Source organism: Rhamphochromis sp. 'chilingali', assembly GCF_963969265.1.
Source record: "Rhamphochromis sp. 'chilingali' genome assembly, chromosome: 1".
Lineage (NCBI taxonomy): Eukaryota > Metazoa > Chordata > Actinopteri > Cichliformes > Cichlidae > Rhamphochromis > Rhamphochromis sp. 'chilingali'.
In genome coordinates this window covers 331,834-349,435 of record NC_137929.1, presented here as the reverse complement: position 1 = coordinate 349,435, position 17,602 = coordinate 331,834, and the positions used below count along the sequence as shown (strand labels likewise).

General features: G+C 43.0%; 1 protein-coding gene across 20 annotated transcripts in view; it reads left to right on the top strand.

Moving 5' to 3' along the window:
- ank2b (ankyrin 2b, neuronal) overlaps positions 1–17,602 on the top strand; it is a 156,166-nt gene that overhangs the window by 95,016 nt on the left and 43,548 nt on the right. For 16 of the 20 annotated variants that reach the window (XM_080882695.1, XM_080882687.1, XM_080882694.1 and 13 more), the window contains exons 3-19: positions 776–874; positions 1,796–1,894; positions 2,031–2,129; positions 3,705–3,890; positions 6,191–6,214; positions 7,897–7,995; positions 9,510–9,608; positions 10,427–10,525; positions 10,959–11,156; positions 11,258–11,356; positions 13,117–13,215; positions 13,335–13,433; positions 13,534–13,731; positions 16,043–16,141; positions 16,470–16,568; positions 17,003–17,200; positions 17,496–17,594. In XM_080882695.1, the coding sequence (XP_080738821.1) occupies positions 776–874; positions 1,796–1,894; positions 2,031–2,129; positions 3,705–3,890; positions 6,191–6,214; positions 7,897–7,995; positions 9,510–9,608; positions 10,427–10,525; positions 10,959–11,156; positions 11,258–11,356; positions 13,117–13,215; positions 13,335–13,433; positions 13,534–13,731; positions 16,043–16,141; positions 16,470–16,568; positions 17,003–17,200; positions 17,496–17,594 (1,992 nt within the window). The other 4 variants (XM_080882688.1, XM_080882691.1, XM_080882685.1 and 1 more) reach the window with 2 other exon arrangements.

The window sequence follows — 17,602 nt, the reverse complement described above, 5'->3', positions numbered from 1 at the left end:
GATGCTCGGGTTATTGGCTCTCACATAGGCCAACGTAACTGCAGAAACTGTATCCACGTATTCATGTTCACATTAGACACGTATGGCTCAGCTCAGGTCTGGACTTGAACTATGAAGTGCTGCAGGTTGTTTGGTCCATCGATGCGATGCAGTCGGAGCTTTATGTTTATAGAAAGCTCTGGTGTTTAAGACACTGTGGAAGTTTCCTCAGCAAGAGTCAGAGTGTGTAACATGCTGTGTTTATATCATGAGCATTTCTGTAAGTGAACATGATGATGAACACAATGAACCTTGTGTCACTTTCTAATCCTTAGTTTCGATGGTCTCCCACGTTTGTCCCACTAGTTTTGTTGAGTCATTGCACAGCTGCTCCACTCGTGCACTCGTGCACTCGTGCACTCCAGATATTAACAGAAGTGATTTACAAGGTGAAACGTAATCTAAGAATATATATCTACAGTTTCCATCACAAACCAGTATTAATACAGTAACACCTACAACTTAAAAACACGCACACACAACTATTTTTAACTTTGTACCCAGAGCTGGACCTGATCCACATCAGCATAACATGGCTCAACATCTAATCCAACTGTATGAGTCAGCCAGTCCATGTGAGGCTGAAGCCTTTCACACTTTCAAACGATGGACGCAGAGACAGAAAGGCAGGCACCCGTAGTGGGGGACCTAGACGAGGAGGTAGTACCTTCTGTTTCCCTTTGGAAGCGTGTCTCTTTGTTGTCCTCGGTCTTCACGTCTGACGTCTTTTTTCCAGAATGGTCTTAATGCGTTGCACCTGGCAGCCAAGGAGGGGCACATAGATCTGGTCCAGGAGTTGCTGGACAGGGGTGCGGCGGTGGACTCAGCCACAAAGGTAAGCTCATTTCACACATACAGAGAGTCTCAGTGGAGTTTGTATTGTTGGCTGGAGGGTTTTTAGCAGCGTGTGTATGCAAAGCTAACATCTTAACACATTACTTGGAGAAGGTCATATAATAAATAATCAGTAGGTTGACTCGAGTAAACAAAGAAGTAAACACAAAGTTAACTTTACATAACCAATGAAAGTGTGAGTCATGTGGGTCCTGGGCTAGACCCACGTGTGTTAAAGTGTTGTGAACACCACATGCAGGATTTACAGCGCCTCAACCATCCTCGACCTACAGCTTCGTGACCTTTGAACTTTTCTCTGGGGTCTGACACCCTGCACTGAAACTTTAAGCCTGGAAGGCATTGAGCCCACAGACCCCCCACTGAACAGGCTTTCAGTCTTTGTACACAGCTGTAACGTCTCTGCTCCACAGTGAGTGTGTGTGAGGTGAGAGTGTGTTTGAGGGTAAAATAAGGAGAATCTGTGTTTTTGAAATGAGAAATGTTTTAAAGAAAAATGAATGTAAAGTTGTGATTCGTGAACATGTGATTCGTGAACATGTGATTGATTGGACAGCAGAGAAAGTGCAAACATGGTTTCTGAACTCTGTCAGTGCTACAGTGTAGCTGATGATCACATGATGTGAGGTCATCATTCACCGTGGTCCATGCTGTGTTATCAGGATCAGATTACTCTCAGATATATTCATAGATTTTTACCTGCTTATATTTATTCATGAAGTAATCAGATCTGAAGCAGCAGTGAATTAAATACTGTGCTTATTTGTATCTCAGTGCACATGACAGACTAGACATAACTGTAAAGGACACAACAGCATTCAGTCAGGAGCACTCTGAGCTTATTTTTACAAAGACATGCAGATATTTGTCTAATAATCTTGTTATGGTTTGTGTTTGATTCCAGAAAGGAAACACAGCGCTCCACATATCCTCTCTGGCTGGCCAGGCTGACGTGGTGAAGATCCTGAGCAAACGTGGTGCTGATATCAACGCACAGTCTCAGGTGAGCCTCGACGCTGAGGCCGTGTAATCCTCCTGAAAGTTACTCTGCCGCTCATCACTGTTAGATAGTCAGCTGTGGTGTAACTGTTCCTTGTGTTTACCCGTTTTGTCATATGCTTGGTTCTTTGTGTTAACAGAATGGATTCACTCCTTTGTACATGGCTGCCCAAGAAAATCACCTGGATGTGGTGAGATACCTGCTTGAGAATGGAGGCAACCAGAGCATTGCTACAGAGGTAAGACGAGTGTGTTTAGATTATGCAGTAATCTAAACAACATTAATGTGATGTTTCCACTGATTTGATCACTTTTTAACTTTCTGCTGTTCCACATGAAGAAAGAAACCTCAAGTCTCTCAGTGAGAATCACACGTCTCCTCTTAGGCTTTCAAAGTGTTCGTGGAACCAAGCGTTGATACATGATAAATACATTTCAGGAAGATGAATTTGAATGCAGGTCATAACATTTCAAATAATTTTATTTATACAGCACCAAATCACAACAACAGTTGCCTCAAGGTGCTTTATACTGTAAGGTCGACCCTACAATAATACATACAGAGAAAACCCAACAATCATATGACCCCCTATGAGCAGCACTTTGGTGACAGTGGGAAGGAAAAACTCCCTTTTAACAGGAAGAACCAGGCTCAGGGAGGGGCGGGGCCATCTGCTGTGATTGGTTGGGGTGAACCCCGGCCAAAATAATAAACAAAACCAACGAAGTCCCGCCACAGAAAACTAGCTAAACCCTAAGAAAGAAACAATGACAATAGCTACCCCTCGCGTCGTAGCCCAGAAACAGGAGCAAATAATAATTATCATTATTATTATTATAAAAACAGTTCAAAGGAAAAGGCGGCTCACCGCTTCAGCCTGTGCACGCACAGGCACTGGACTGCACACGTTTGGCGGCTCTCAAGCAGCACGCCTACACATACACAACACAAAGAATTTGGAGGCCAGGTCCAGGTCTGAGTCTCTCTCCTGGCAGCTGTCAGAGCAGCTTTTTGAACCCAGTCACGTGCTCCATGGTCCAATCAGCAGCCCACTGCTCTTCATTAGAGGAAGGACCTGCAGAGATTCTTAAAACACAGGAAAGAGACACAGCACAGCAGCTAATACAGATTTGCTATGGCCACGGGCCGTAACAGATTCCAGTGTTAATGCCACCTCTCCTGGATTTATGAGAATCATAACTCTTAATCAGCACATCACTGCATCCAGCTAGTTTAAAACACTGTGTGTGAATTTTACCTGAAAACACAAGAACTGGCAGGTGGGCTGCTGGTGTCCCATCGTCTTCAAAGATGAGACCAGGTTCACACTAACACGAGCGAGTCTGGTGACAGCAAATGTTATCGTGCTTCAACATCACCCATCAAGACAGTTTGCCAGTGATGGCTGAGGAGGCGTATCTTTGCCAGCTGGTGCATAGTGCTGGAGACATGTGCATCAGTTCATTTTTGAGGAACATGTCCCATCTCAGGATATTTCTTAATTCCAACTGCCGGGAGTCACGCCGTCCAGGAGGAGCTGGTCCACCTGTGCAGCTGAAATTTGATTCAGGTGTAATGTCAGTGTTCCTGTGCCTGGATGAGGACATTAGCGAAATGGTCACCACCTGCACAACCCTCACTTTTGTAGGACTGACTTGTCATTTACACCGGAGCAGGTGAAACGGACTCATAATCACTTCTGCTTCCTAACTGGACAGACTGAAGTTTAAATGCCTTTAATTTTCTTGAGCAGTGTATTTTAAACTTTTATTTTAAATGAGATGTAACCGGTCGTCCGTCTGCCTTCTTCTAGGATGGCTTCACCCCTTTGGCCATCGCGCTCCAGCAGGGCCACAACCAGGTTGTGTCTGTCTTATTAGAAAATGATACGAAAGGCAAGGTGCGCCTACCTGCCTTGCACATTGCAGCTCGTAAAGACGACACCAAATCAGCAGCCCTGCTCCTCCAGAACGACCACAACGCCGATGTCCAGTCGAAGGTATGGCCATGCAGTATTTTGGCTAAGTGTTGGCATGTGCAGAAGTCCAGTGAGTGTGGTGATCTGTGTTTGTGCAGATCTGTGGTTATTTGTAGCTCCATGAAGGTGACAGTGTAACAGTGGTTCTAGCTTTCCAACACGAGGTTTGAACCTGTTCTTCAGTTATCCTGCTGAGACACCTCATTATATCCTCTCTGTATAATCACAGGGGCCTGTTTCTTCTGTCATAGTCCCAAATAGATGAGTAGGTGGGAATGTGGCAGATTCATCAAGGCGAGTGGAATAATGCAGATGTGTGATGTGTGGGATCGACGGGCATTTCTGCAGAGAATAACTGAAGAGAGGCTTGAACCCACGGCAGTGATGCTCCTACCTACCTGGGGTCCTGATGATGACCCACAGCGTGCTTCTTGTTCCCAACAGCAATGATAATTCTTCCCATAACAGTGAAATGTTTCTGCTTGTTAGTGCGATGGTGCTCACCTCCAGTACGAGGCCTGGTGTGTAAACAGGATCCACGCTGAAGTTAAACAGTGATTATTAAAGTTAATATTACCAGTGGATCAGATCAAGGCTGAAGGTGGGAAATGTTTTTGACCACCGAGACGTTAGTGACCAGATTGTGTCCTCAGTGACTCTGAGTCGTGTAACAGAGCCGTCTTCACCTAGATTCAAAGGTCAGGAAAGCCCAGAGAAACAATATCTGCACATTATCACACTGATCACTCTAGGACAGATATCTATTCCACCATTGACAGACAGCGTCTTTGTCGTGATATTTGCAGTAAAGCTGCATAAATATGTCTCAGATATTTGTGTTTGCATCAGTGTGTCTCTCTGTCCTCTGTCTCATTCAGTGTCTCTGTGCTTCACACGTCACTAACTGGCTCTCTCCCTTTTTCCCCTCTCTCTGTTTAAATACCGCCTCTCGCACTCTTCCTCTCGTCACCCTCCTCCTCGCTGCACCGGTGTCTAAGCGTAGCACTGTCCACTGCATGGAGTGTGCCACTGTCTGCAGGTTGTACGGTGGTCGTATCTAAGATTGCATGCACACGGTGGTCTGACCATCAGCGAGAGATTGGAAGGGTTAAAGTGTCCGTTTAATATTGATGGGAATCACTGTTGTGGCTGGATCTCGAGTTCATAGTTACGACTGTTCCTCTGATGCCGGCTGGCAGCTTGAAGTGACGTGGCTGGAGTGAAAATGATCTTTCCATATATCAGCGAAACATCAGTGATTTTCTTATGTAACAACACTATAGAGTCTATTTAGGCTCCACGCACACATCTACTAAACTGTGCTTCTGCTGCTGGGATGCAGCCATGTTGAACATGAGTCATAAAGAAGAGAGTAGCTCGAGTAGTTACAGTTACTCGGATACTGAAAAACACAACACGATGATCATGTATGTAGTTATTACTAAATATGCTATGAAAACGAAGTGAAATGTTCTCAATAACAGAAAGCGGTGCATTATTTTTATACAGTAACGCCTTTTACTGTGATCTCAGCACAACTGTATGATCTGGGCAGCAATACAACAATGTGATCTTGTATAGAATATTATATGTCTTATATATAACATTGTAATGGGGTTAGGTGTAAAAAATGCTAATGCTAAGCTAGCCCAATGCTAAACTACCACCACAGGAAACAGTAGGAAGTCACTTCCCTTTACTTCAGGAAGCACGTCAGAAAAGTTAGCAAAAATGCTAATGCTAAGCTAGCCCAATGCTAAGCTACCACCACAGGAAACAGTAGGAAGTCACTTCCCTTTACTTCAGGAAGAACGTCAGAAAAGTTAGCAAAAATGCTAATGCTAAGCTAGCCCAATGCTAAGCTAGCTCAATGCTAGCGATGAGAGTAATATTGTAATATAATACGAGCTGAAAGCAAACTTGTTAGTTCAGAGGCAACAACAGGCTGAGGATTGACTTACTGACCCAGAACGCTTCCCGAAACTTTGTCCGGGGTCGGACTGGGCGACCCGATAGGGGGCAGCACGGTGCCTTTCCTGTCTCCCAACCCTTTCCTCAGTCATTAAAGTCTTTAAACTATGAAAACATCGTATTAATTCCAGGTGGTTCACAGAATTTGTACTTTATTAAAGAAGTAGTCAAAGAAGAAACGGATCATTTAGCTATTTGACGCTACAGTGAGCCACGACACAAACGAGAGCGCTGTCAGTTCTGACAGGACTGAGCAGCTCCAGCCACGTCCTCTGTAGTCTGCACAGCTGAGCTAATGTCTGTGACGCAGCCTAACTGAACTGATCTTTCCCTCCCCCATCCTGCTACAGATGATGGTCAATAGGACTACTGAGGTATACACACACTCCTTAACTCTCCACAGGCTCACACAGTCCCATCCTTTTGTCATTTCCTTTGTTATCACTGCCTTTATTTCTCTCACTTCCACAGCTGGTGTACATGATATCATTTGGTCCATTCTGTGTGTTTCAGTTGATTTGATATTAATAATAAGAGGCCACCGTGCATGGCTGAGAGGAATGGCCAACCACTGCTGCTTATCTCTGAGGTTTTAGTTTGATTTTTCACCCGAGTCTGTTTGATTTCTTTGATCATCAGCTCAGGATCACCCTTCGGTTTTCCTCCCCCGTGTGGCCCTAATACATTCAGACTGACTCTAAAAACTGAACTGTTGTTTTTTAATGACTGTGTTTACTTTCTGTAAGCTTCGATTATGAATGTGTGTGATGTGCACCATCTCTTAGTCTGTAATTCTGCCTCTTTTTGTGTTGCATGTTTTAGAAATGCACTCTGAGCAGCAGCTTAAAGTATTGTTTACAAACTGATAATATTACAAAGCCCGTCCATATAAGATAACACACTGCACTACAAGAAGTAAGACAAGCTATAATACATCGCTGCTTAAGTATGGAAGGCCAGTGAAGACGAGCAACGCTGACATCTTTTCATGTCTTTAACATCCGGGACATACGAGTGATGGTTGAAACAGACGATTCAACATCAGTAGCTTTTCATGTTAAACTGGGCGGACGATGCATCACCACGATCACAAGAACAAACTGTGTCACATCAGAAACCCGAGAAAGATTCAGACACTGATGTTATGATAAATGTCACGTTCAGCTTTAAAAATGCAGCTTGCAGAAGGAGGAACAAACAAACAAATAAAAAACAATAATTCCTCTTATTGGACACACGATGAGCACTCAAAGGCAAACATGCACTGTGTTTCTTCCACCCATGGTCTTCCACACTTTGCAGCTTCTATAACATTTCTTTTAGAGTGCATGCGTTTCTTTAAAGAACCTTCCAGTCGATGCAAAAATAATCTGTAAACAGTGCAGCTCAGCAACAGCATGGGAAGCTTGTGAAGCTCATAATATAACTGTATAAAGCTAATATGTTAGCACAGACGAGCATGTTGCATCCATGCTTCCTTAATTTGCAGCTAAGCTTCTGACTGTAAACTTTTGAACCATCTCGTTAGTCACTGTGTTCTTCACGCTTCTGTAAACACCTTTTTCACATTAAATCGGACCAACACTAACAGAATGGAAAGGTAAGGCAAGAACTCCTCCAACCTACTCTGAAATCCTTTTTGCTAACAACAGCTAACATAGTGCACTTTGGTGTTGATGGGGACCTGTGTGGTTTACTGACAGTGTTGTCTGTGTCCGTCTGGATGACAGTCTGCGTCTGCTCTGTGCTGATTTCTTTGATCTTTTTTCATTTCACTCGTGTTAAAAGCATTTGTTGGTCTCTTTACACAGTTTGCATGGACGTGATGTGTGTTTGGGGTTGTGTGTAGATGCTCTGACTTTCATATTAGTACCAGTGAATATACATGATTATTTTTAAGTCAGATTTTCATCGTCCTTGATTTTAATTTACTTCTTTTACTCTTGATGCAACTTTTGCATGCTGGGAAGACTAAAGGTCAAAGTTGACATGACCGTGAAGCTAATGTGTGTGCTCTGTCCTGCTGTGTGTGTGTCTGCATCTTTCTGTCCTGCAGAGTGGATTCACCCCCCTGCACATTGCTGCCCACTATGGGAACGTGAATGTGGCCACGCTCCTGCTGAACCGAGGGGCAGCGGTTGACTTCACAGCGAGGGTACGAAACAACCCTAATAACTTATTTGGGTCTGAACTGTATGAGTGTAAGCTGGAGACTGTAAACAAGCTTTAGTGGACAGGATGAAAACATGTCAGTGGGTAACTCTACAGCCACAACAGAGTTCAGTCAGTGATGACTGTCCACGACTGACTCAGCTCAGTGTTGTGCTGGTTCTGTATCCACATATATACATATATATTAGGGGTGCAACGATACACAAAATTCACGGTTCGGTTCGATACTTTGGTGTCACGGTTCGATACAAAAAAATGTTCATGCCTTTTTAATTTGTCATTTATTAAAATTATAAATATATATTTTAACTCAAAAGTACAGTTTTTAAATTTAATGTTGCTGAAACAACAAAGTAATAAAAAATAAATAAATCTATCTGATGGAGGAATCCCTCATCTTTGGAAAAGAGAGTTTATTACAGAGAAATGGCTCTTTCAAAATAAAAGCTATACTATACGCTTCTTCTGGGCTATATTCTCAGCAGCATATTAAACATATCAGGTCCCCATAAGGAGAATCATGTGCTAACAGCTGTCTAAATGACTCGGGTAAAGTTTGTAGCATGGTGCTTGTTGTTTTGTCTGCTTCCACTTGTCTTTGCACTAGGATGATGTCGGAGTAAATGTGCAGTCATATTCGTTGTGTTCCCACTAGTGCTGTCAGCGTTAATCTGAAATGACCTTAACGCCACAACACGGCAAATCTCCGTTAACGAGCTACCGCGGATCGCCCCGTGCGTGGGGCTGGACGGCCAACACGTTAACGAGCTAACTGCGCTAACACACTAGTTCCCACCCATGTAATTGAGCATTGCGTGGCACATCCAACATGCTGTTTTACTTTAGTCCATGACTCGCTTACCTTCAGGGTCATACGTCACATGAAAACCAAAATAGTTCCAAAGGCCAGATCTGAATGAGGGTGGGGGAGGTTCAATTTGCCATGTTGCAAGGAGAGCTTAACTTCTGTCTCGCTAGCTTGTCCTGCGCTCAGTGGATCTGCGTTCGACTACTCCGCCTAGGCTGCACTGTCGAGCGCAGATCCACTGAGCGCTCAACACAGACAGCATCGTCAGAAGGAAAGTTGATCAAATAAATTAAAAATGTTGTATTGTTCGTACCGAACCGAAAGCATTGCATCGAACGGTTCAATATCGATACGAGTATCGTTGCACCCCTAATATATAACTGACCAAAACACAGAGTTTGGTTCTTTTTAATCAATGTTCCTGCTAATGTAGTCTTACAAACCAACGTCAGTCGTCCTGGATCCTGACACGAGCCTATAAAAGCTACGACTGCACTGGGTACCACAACAACCCTCCCTCACCGTCAGGCAACAAACGCCTGTTTAAACGACGCCTTCCACAAAACACAGTCACATTTCCTGTTTTAATCACCAAAGCAGCGTGGTTGCTCACACACACATATACCAACATTTGGATTCTGAGCCGACGTGTTTAACGAGTTGTTGTTTTTGTGTGTCTTTGTCTGCAGAATGGGATCACTCCACTGCATGTGGCCTCTAAGCGTGGCAACACAAACATGGTTCGCCTGTTGTTAGACCGTGGCTCTCAGATTGATGCTAAAACGAGGGTGAGTACCTCAAACGCACACATCTAATGTAACCTGAGCTTTGGAGCTAGTTATCTTTAAACCACACTTGCACACTCCCACAGCGGTGCAACTGTTACATCCACGTAGTAACTAATGGTCGCGTGCATTGCTAACAACAGATATGATGGGGGGTTGTTTTTAGTTCATTCTGACCTGTAGGTCTGCCACTGGCATCATGATCTGTTATTTAATAAACTGCTGCTCTGTAAAGTGCAAATTAAATTTTATGATATTCTTAATGCTTTAAATTGTGTATTTACTCCAATACAGATATTCAAACCAATAAAATGATGGAACTGAGGACTTTATTTTAGTAATGTGATGCCATTTTTCAGAGAAAAATGTTAGCACTGTGTTAGTCCACTTCAGTTTTTGACTTGTTGTACATTAATGTAATGATATTACATTAATAGCTCATGGATAATGGATCCTGACATTGTCCCTCACATACAGAGATATCTCTGTATTATCTAAATGATTTGATGATGAATATGATAAGCACTGAAACTAATCTGTTACTGTTGTTGTTGCCCATCAGTCACCCCATGTGTCCTTAGAGAAAAACATCTGCTTGACTTGTTTTTGTCTGTGTTTCTTGCATCCTTTGTAGCCTGTGTTCATACATGACTCAAAATGTAAAATGAATAGATCCTTAGTTTGAATGTTCTAATATCTGGTATGTTTTTTAAATAAACATCAGGATGAATTGATCAGGACTGTTTCTGTTATGAAAAGTTAAGCCATCGTTGTCCTGCAGCATCCAGAGTCGATACACATTTACTGTCTTGGTTTCGTAGGACGGCCTGACTCCGCTTCACTGTGCTGCTCGGAGCGGACACGATACGGCTGTAGAGCTGCTGCTGGAGAGAGGAGCACCTTTACTGGCCAGGACCAAGGTCTCACATTCACCATCTAAAGTCATGGTTGTGTCCTGTGTAACGTGTCACTGTGGAGCTAAGGGCTCGTGATGTCTGCTGGTGACCAGCAGGAGCTTTTTCTGCGAGGTGGGAGGAAGGAGAGGTCAAAGGATAAACAAGCCCACGTGTTGTAGGGTTTTGGCACTTTCTGCATATAAAATGATGAGTTTGAGGGATTATTTTGTATAAAACACGATGAGCATGTTCAACAGATTCTCTGTCAAATACTCTGAATGCTCAACAGTAGATCTACAGATCAGTGTTTGTTACAGAAACAGCAGTGAGTCAAACTGCTGTGTTATCAATCAGAGATAAAAAGAAACGCTGCAGCTGTTTATTTACACTTCCAGCAAACCAACAATGCATTTCACCTGCAGCTCTCCTCTGCTGAACCAACTGTCCCCTCCCACAGAACGGGCTGTCCCCTCTGCACATGGCAGCACAAGGTGACCACATTGAATGCGTCAAACACCTTCTACAGCACAAGGCTCCTGTTGATGATGTCACATTGGACTACCTGACAGCACTGCATGTGGCGGCTCACTGCGGTCACTACAGAGTCACCAAACTGCTGCTGGACAAACGGGCCAACCCTAACGCCAGGGCACTGGTAGGTCACGAAGAAAACATGGATCCACGAATGGAAAAAGGATCATAATCTGTCCACATGCACCTGGAATTCTTCTGAGGTTCACTGTGTTTGCTCCACAGAATGGCTTCACACCGCTGCACATCGCCTGTAAGAAGAACCGCGTGAAGGTGATGGAGCTGCTGGTTAAATATGGAGCTTCCATCCAGGCCATTACAGAGGTGCTTTACACATCGGAGTAATCCGACTGCAGAAATGCCTTTATTATTGCTCTCTATACGTTTAAAATATTACTATTGAAACAAATCTGTGACATTGCATACATGATACTTGAATTTGGTTACATGTAGCAAAGGTAGCAATCTAAAGTTACATCATGCTAACAGCAGCATGCTAACAGCAACATCCCACGGGTATAACTGGAGTCATAAAGTGACAAACTGACTCAGTAGTACTCATAGTAATGTAATAACATCAGGCCGAGTAGATCCTCTTGGTGTAGTGAATAGAATTAAAGGAGGCTTATTGTTATTGAACAATTTCAAATATGAACATCTCTATAGACCAGGATGGGGGAGCTGCAGGTTTAGACGTGTCCAGCTGATTTACATGACCTCCTCAACATGTGTTGAAGTTCTCCAGAGGCCTGGTAATGACCTCATCATGTGATTCAGGACTGTTGACCAGAGATGGGCAGTAACGCGTTACTGTAATCCGAAGTAAAGTAAGGGATTACTATTGCAAAAACGGTAATTAGATTACCGTTACTTTCCCGTAGGAACGCTGCGTTACTGCGTTACTAAAACCGTGATTTTTTGCGAGAATGTCTCATGACAGTGACGTAAGCGAGTGCGCCGTTCGTGACAACAGCTGTGTGCAGATCAACAATGGATCACATATCGAGTGCAGAGAGAGTATGAGCGTGCAGCGTTTAAAGCGTGGAAGTACTGACCTTACTTTAAGTTTGATTCCATAAAAAGTGACAAAAACATTAGTGTCCGCTGTGCGTGGGAAGAAAACTTCTTTTTACAGCGAAAAAAACCCTAAACTTCCAACAAGCACCGAGTAGCTACGACGTAATGGGAAACTCACAGAGAAACTGCCGTACTCTTCCACTGACCGCGGCACACCTGCACCAGGGTAACCCTCCGCCTGCCCCACTCCTGCTTTACAGGTGAAAATAGAGCAACAGGACCGCTGAGTCTTTGACTTTATTTATTTTCTGCTGTGTTTTACTTGCATCTATTTGAAAGACTGAGTGTAAACACACAAAATATTTTATTTTATGTGCTGGAATGTGTAGAAAATAGGTTTAAATGTTAAACTAATTTCTTCCAGTCAGAGAATGTTGCATATAATTAAATGTTTGCTTGATGCATAAAGTTAAAAGATTAAATCTAATAAAACAAGTTTTAAAAAGAGACTTTTCCATTTGATTACATTTTGTATGATGGATTATGCAGAAAAAGTAGAATTGGGCTGAAAGATCTATCGCTTTATCACCTACTCAGGTTGGAAATTGTGTTTTTAAAAAGTAACTAAGTAATTAATTACTTTTGAAAATAAGTAATCAGTAAAGTAACGGGATTACTTTTTTGGGGAAGTAATCAGTAATTAGTTACTGATTACTTTTTTCAAGTAACTTGACCAACACTGCTGTTGACCCACGGTGAGATCTAAAACGCCTGCTATAGACAGTACTGCTGGACATAATTACAAATAGAGCAATAAGCTGATTTCTAATTGAAAAATATTGATGGTAAATTAGTCATAAAGACCAGAATTAAAGGTTTTGTTGTATCAGTTTTCCTCTTCTTTTCTAATGAAAGATAAGAATGTATTGTCCATTATGACCACCTGCAGTTGTAGCATTTAATGGCTGCATACCACACAGACATAACGCACTATATTATTCACTGATTCATCTGATGTGCGTTTCATTCTGTCCAATCATCTCTGTTGTGCTTTCTCCCGTGTTCAGTCGGGTCTGACGCCCATCCACGTAGCAGCCTTCATGGGTCACCTGAACATCGTCCTGCTCCTGCTGCAGAACGGGGCCTCGGCTGACGTCAGCAATATCGTGAGTGATGTGAAACGGGGCAAATGCAGCAATTTGTTAAGTCAGATGAACACAGCGTGACAGTGAGGTTTTCAGAGTGTGCGCTGACTCGTCTGAGCCATATGTTGTCGTTTGCACAGCGTGGAGAAACGGCCTTACACATGGCAGCCCGGGCAGGTCAGGTGGAGGTTGTCAGATGTCTCCTGAGGAATGGAGCAATGGTAGATGCTCGGGCACGTGTAAGACTGCTGCAATCACATTTGCACACGTGATAAAGAATCTTTAACGTTTTCATTCTGATGGTCACTGAGCTCTTTTTCTACTGCGTGTCCTGTTTAGGAGGAGCAGACGCCCCTTCACATTGCATCCCGCCTGGGGAAAACTGAGATTGTGCAGCTGCTGTTGCAGCACATGGCCCATCCTGATGCTGCCACAACCAATGGCTACACCCCCCTCCACATTTCTGCCAGGGAGGGGCAGGTGGAGACTGCCTCGGTTCTGCTAGAGGCAGGGGCTTCACACTCACTAGCCACCAAGGTGAGTGTGGGAGAAGACTTTGGATCTCCATGGTGTGATTTAGTGCACAGAGCAGTGGAACGAACATGTTTCAGTTCATGTAAAGCTCTAATTTCTAATTTTCAACATGGCAGCTGCAAAAAGTGAAAACATGAAAACATTCAGGGTTCCTGTCCCGCAGAAATCACCTGAAGTTCACTTTGTTCCTTCTGTAAGCTGTTTGTGTGACGCCTGTCGATGCATAAGATTCACTTTACTGTGAATCACTCATTCATATATAGAAATACAGAGAACCATGAGCTGTGTGAGTCTACTGGAAGGAGCTGTGTATGTGACAGCTATATAATGTAATAAATCAAATGCAGCGCTTTAAAATATCAACTCAGGCTCTCGGAAGTCAACAAAAAGAATAAATGAAATAATGGAAACAAATATATCACTGAAAAATCCCCAAGAACAAAACAATGAAACAATCAGACAAACAAATACAGCTTTTTTATTGCACTTATAATAAAGAGCTGAATCAAAAGAGATGTAGTTTGGCACCAAGTCGTGACAATTTGGTTCATAATTGTCTGTCTCCACACCACATATGTTAGCTGACATTAATGTTTCAAACCATTGCATCTAGCCTTTAAAAATCAGCAGGTACATGCACACATCAGCTATCAGTGTGTAGCCTGTAAACACGACCTGCCTACATTTCTGAACGTTGACTCTTATGTCTCGACCCCATGTAGTCCTCTGCTGAAGGCTGGGATAGAGAGGTGACTATAATACTGCATCTCCTGGTCTGTCTGTGGGATTCTTCTGATCAATGATTGATGAGGCAGTAAAGCTGCTACGTCCCTCTGAATTGTTCATGGAGTCTGAACACAGCTGAGTGATTTATCACCATGACTGTTTAACAGGCTGTGCAGTCAGGATCTTTACTTTGTACCCAATCCCAGACAGACCAACCTCTTAATCTATTCATATAATGAGAAGAGACAAAGCATTGTGTGAGGCTGCATTTGTCAGGCCTCAGTGCTTTTGCTCTCTCCTAGACTTCTCTCTGGGGAGCAAGGGGTGTGGCTGTCGCTGTTACAGTGTAACACAATTATAGCGCCATCCTTATAAACATCAAATTGTGCATAATTGTCCATATTTTCTCATAATATCAGTATTTTCCACAATGCAATGTAAGTAAACAAGTTAAATTTTTTGTGTACCTATTAAATTGAATTCTGCTTTTAAGAGACAAAAGGCTGTTCTCTCCATGAACAGGCCTGCATCATAAACAAGCTGGTTCAGTGTGTCCTTACAGCTAAAGTGCCCCCTCTGCTGGCCTTTAAATAAAATGGACGTTCCCTGTGGGTTACCTGCAGTTGCATCAGCTTGCTACTATGAACTGTTTATAGCAGTACACAGATTTTGGCAGTAACTGAAGGTCTTTTCCTCTTATATTTTATACTGTACTTAAATACAAAGCTTAAATAATACTACAACAATAGTAGTACTAGTATGACAAAGTAAATAAAAAAGAAATAATACAAAAAGTAAGAACATTTCTGTTGACTCACAATACTTAATATGTTCTAACAATATTTACAGTAATACTTTACATCTGGCAAGGTTTTAATTCGTGCAACCCACAAACTCAACTCTGCTGCTCAACATACAAACTCAACTCTGCTGCTCAACATACAAACTCAACTCTGCTGCTCAACACACAAACTCAACTCTGCTGCTCAACATACAAACTCAACTCTGCTGCTCAACATACAAACTCAACTCTGCTGCTCAACACACAAACTCAACTCTGCTGCTCAACATACAAACTCAACTCTGCTGCTCAACATACAAACTCAACTCTGCTGCTCAACACACAAACTCAACTCTGCTGCTCAACATACAAACTCAACTCTGCTGCTCAACATACAAACTCAACTCTGCTGCTCAACATACAAACTCAACTCTGCTGCTCAACACACAAACTCAACTCTGCTGCTCAACACACAAACTCAACTCTGCTGCTCAACACACAAACTCAACTCTGCTGCTCAACATACAAACTCAACTCTGCTGCTCAACATACAAACTCAACTCTGCTGCTCGACCCACAAATGCACTCTGTTTATGAATGTGGCACGATTTTAGGGGAAAATAAAAGTAAGATGTGTTGCTAACACTGTAGCAACAAAGAAATCCTCCACCAAACACAAATGTCCTTACTTTCTGTGCAAAGTTTGTAATTAAAGCCTATCCTGTGATTTCTGAATACGGAGTTCCTGCACTTGGTGTCTTATAACAGAGTTCTTAGTGTCACTTTTTGGGTTGTCTCCTAATACAGAAAGGTTTTACTCCGCTGCATGTGGCCGCAAAGTATGGAAGCCTGGATGTAGCCAAACTTCTGCTACAGCGTCGCGCCCCTCCTGACTCTGCTGGGAAGGTATGGATCCAAACAGAAACTTGCAATCCTTAAAATTCATAGCAAGTATTGTAAAACAATGAGATGTGATTATTTTATTGAATTTCCTGTTAACTACAAGTTTACTGCAGGAATGCTGGTACGGTTTAAAAAATAACATCAGCTGTCCCTTCATTTAGACTAACCCTGACTCAAAAAGCTAACAGGTGCCTGTTCACATCAATGATCTTGTTTTTGCTCCTTCATGCACATTTTTGTGTTCATAATAAGAGCCTGGTGATGCTGTCTAATATTACTTTAACTCATCTCACCTTCTAAAGCTTCTGTCTAATCCTTCCATACCTTACAGAATGGCCTCACCTCGCTCCACGTCGCAGCACATTATGATAACCAGAATGTGGCGCTCCTGCTCTTGGACAAAGGAGCGTCACCACACACAATGGCAAAGGTGATTCAACAGAGCACAGATGTAGTATATAATAGGATTGTTCTTAGCCAGCTAGTTACAAGCTAGAGCCAGAGGGACGTCACAGCCGACGGCTCTGTCCTGTTTTTTAAAGACTGCTTTCAAAAACGTCTCTGAAGCCTCAATGATATCTGAAATTCCCTCAGGAGGAGGAAGAGTGTTTGCTGCTTCAGCTGCTGATGAATCCATTACATTTGAAGCAGCAGGATAGTCTATGTGTTATTGAGCCACAATAGAGCACAGCCTGTGCATTCACACTAATGAAAGCGTGTGTGACTGACTCATATGTGAGGAGTGAGTGACAGCATCAGCATACATTCACTGCCAAACTCTCTGATAAACAGTCGTCTTAAAAGTAAAAATGATATTCAACATTTGCTGACCAGCAACTCTCGCGTGTGTCCTGCACCAATCAGAACGGCTACACTCCTCTGCATATTGCGGCTAAAAAGAACCAGATGGAGATCGCCACAGTGCTGCTGCGTTACGGAGCAGAGACTAACATCCTGACCAAGCAGGGGGTCACTCCACTCCATCTGGCCTCCCAGGAGGGTCATGCGGACATGGCCGCTCTGCTAATAACCAAAGGAGCTCAAATCAACGTTCCCACCAAGGTACTGTGGAAACTCACCCAGAGCATGTGATGCATCTTTGCCCTGTTTAGAGATGCTGTTGTTAATAAAGCTACTAATGTGTCCACAATTAGAAATGTCAACAGTAAAAAAGAAAAGGTTCAGACAACAAATGGAATGAAATAAATTTGAATAATGATAATAAACTGTGCACAGTTCCTGTCCTCTGCTTCTGTATCCTGCAGAGTAATGGCTAAAGCTAGATAGTTTGGTATAGGGCACTATCATGCATTGTAAGCTAACAGCGTTAATGCGTGTCTGTGTGTTGCTCCTGCAGAGCGGCCTGACTGCCCTTCATTTGGCAGCTCAGGAGGACAAAGTGGCCGTTGCTGAGATTTTGGCCAGAAACGGTGCCAACCTGGACCAGCAGACCAAGGTCTGAAA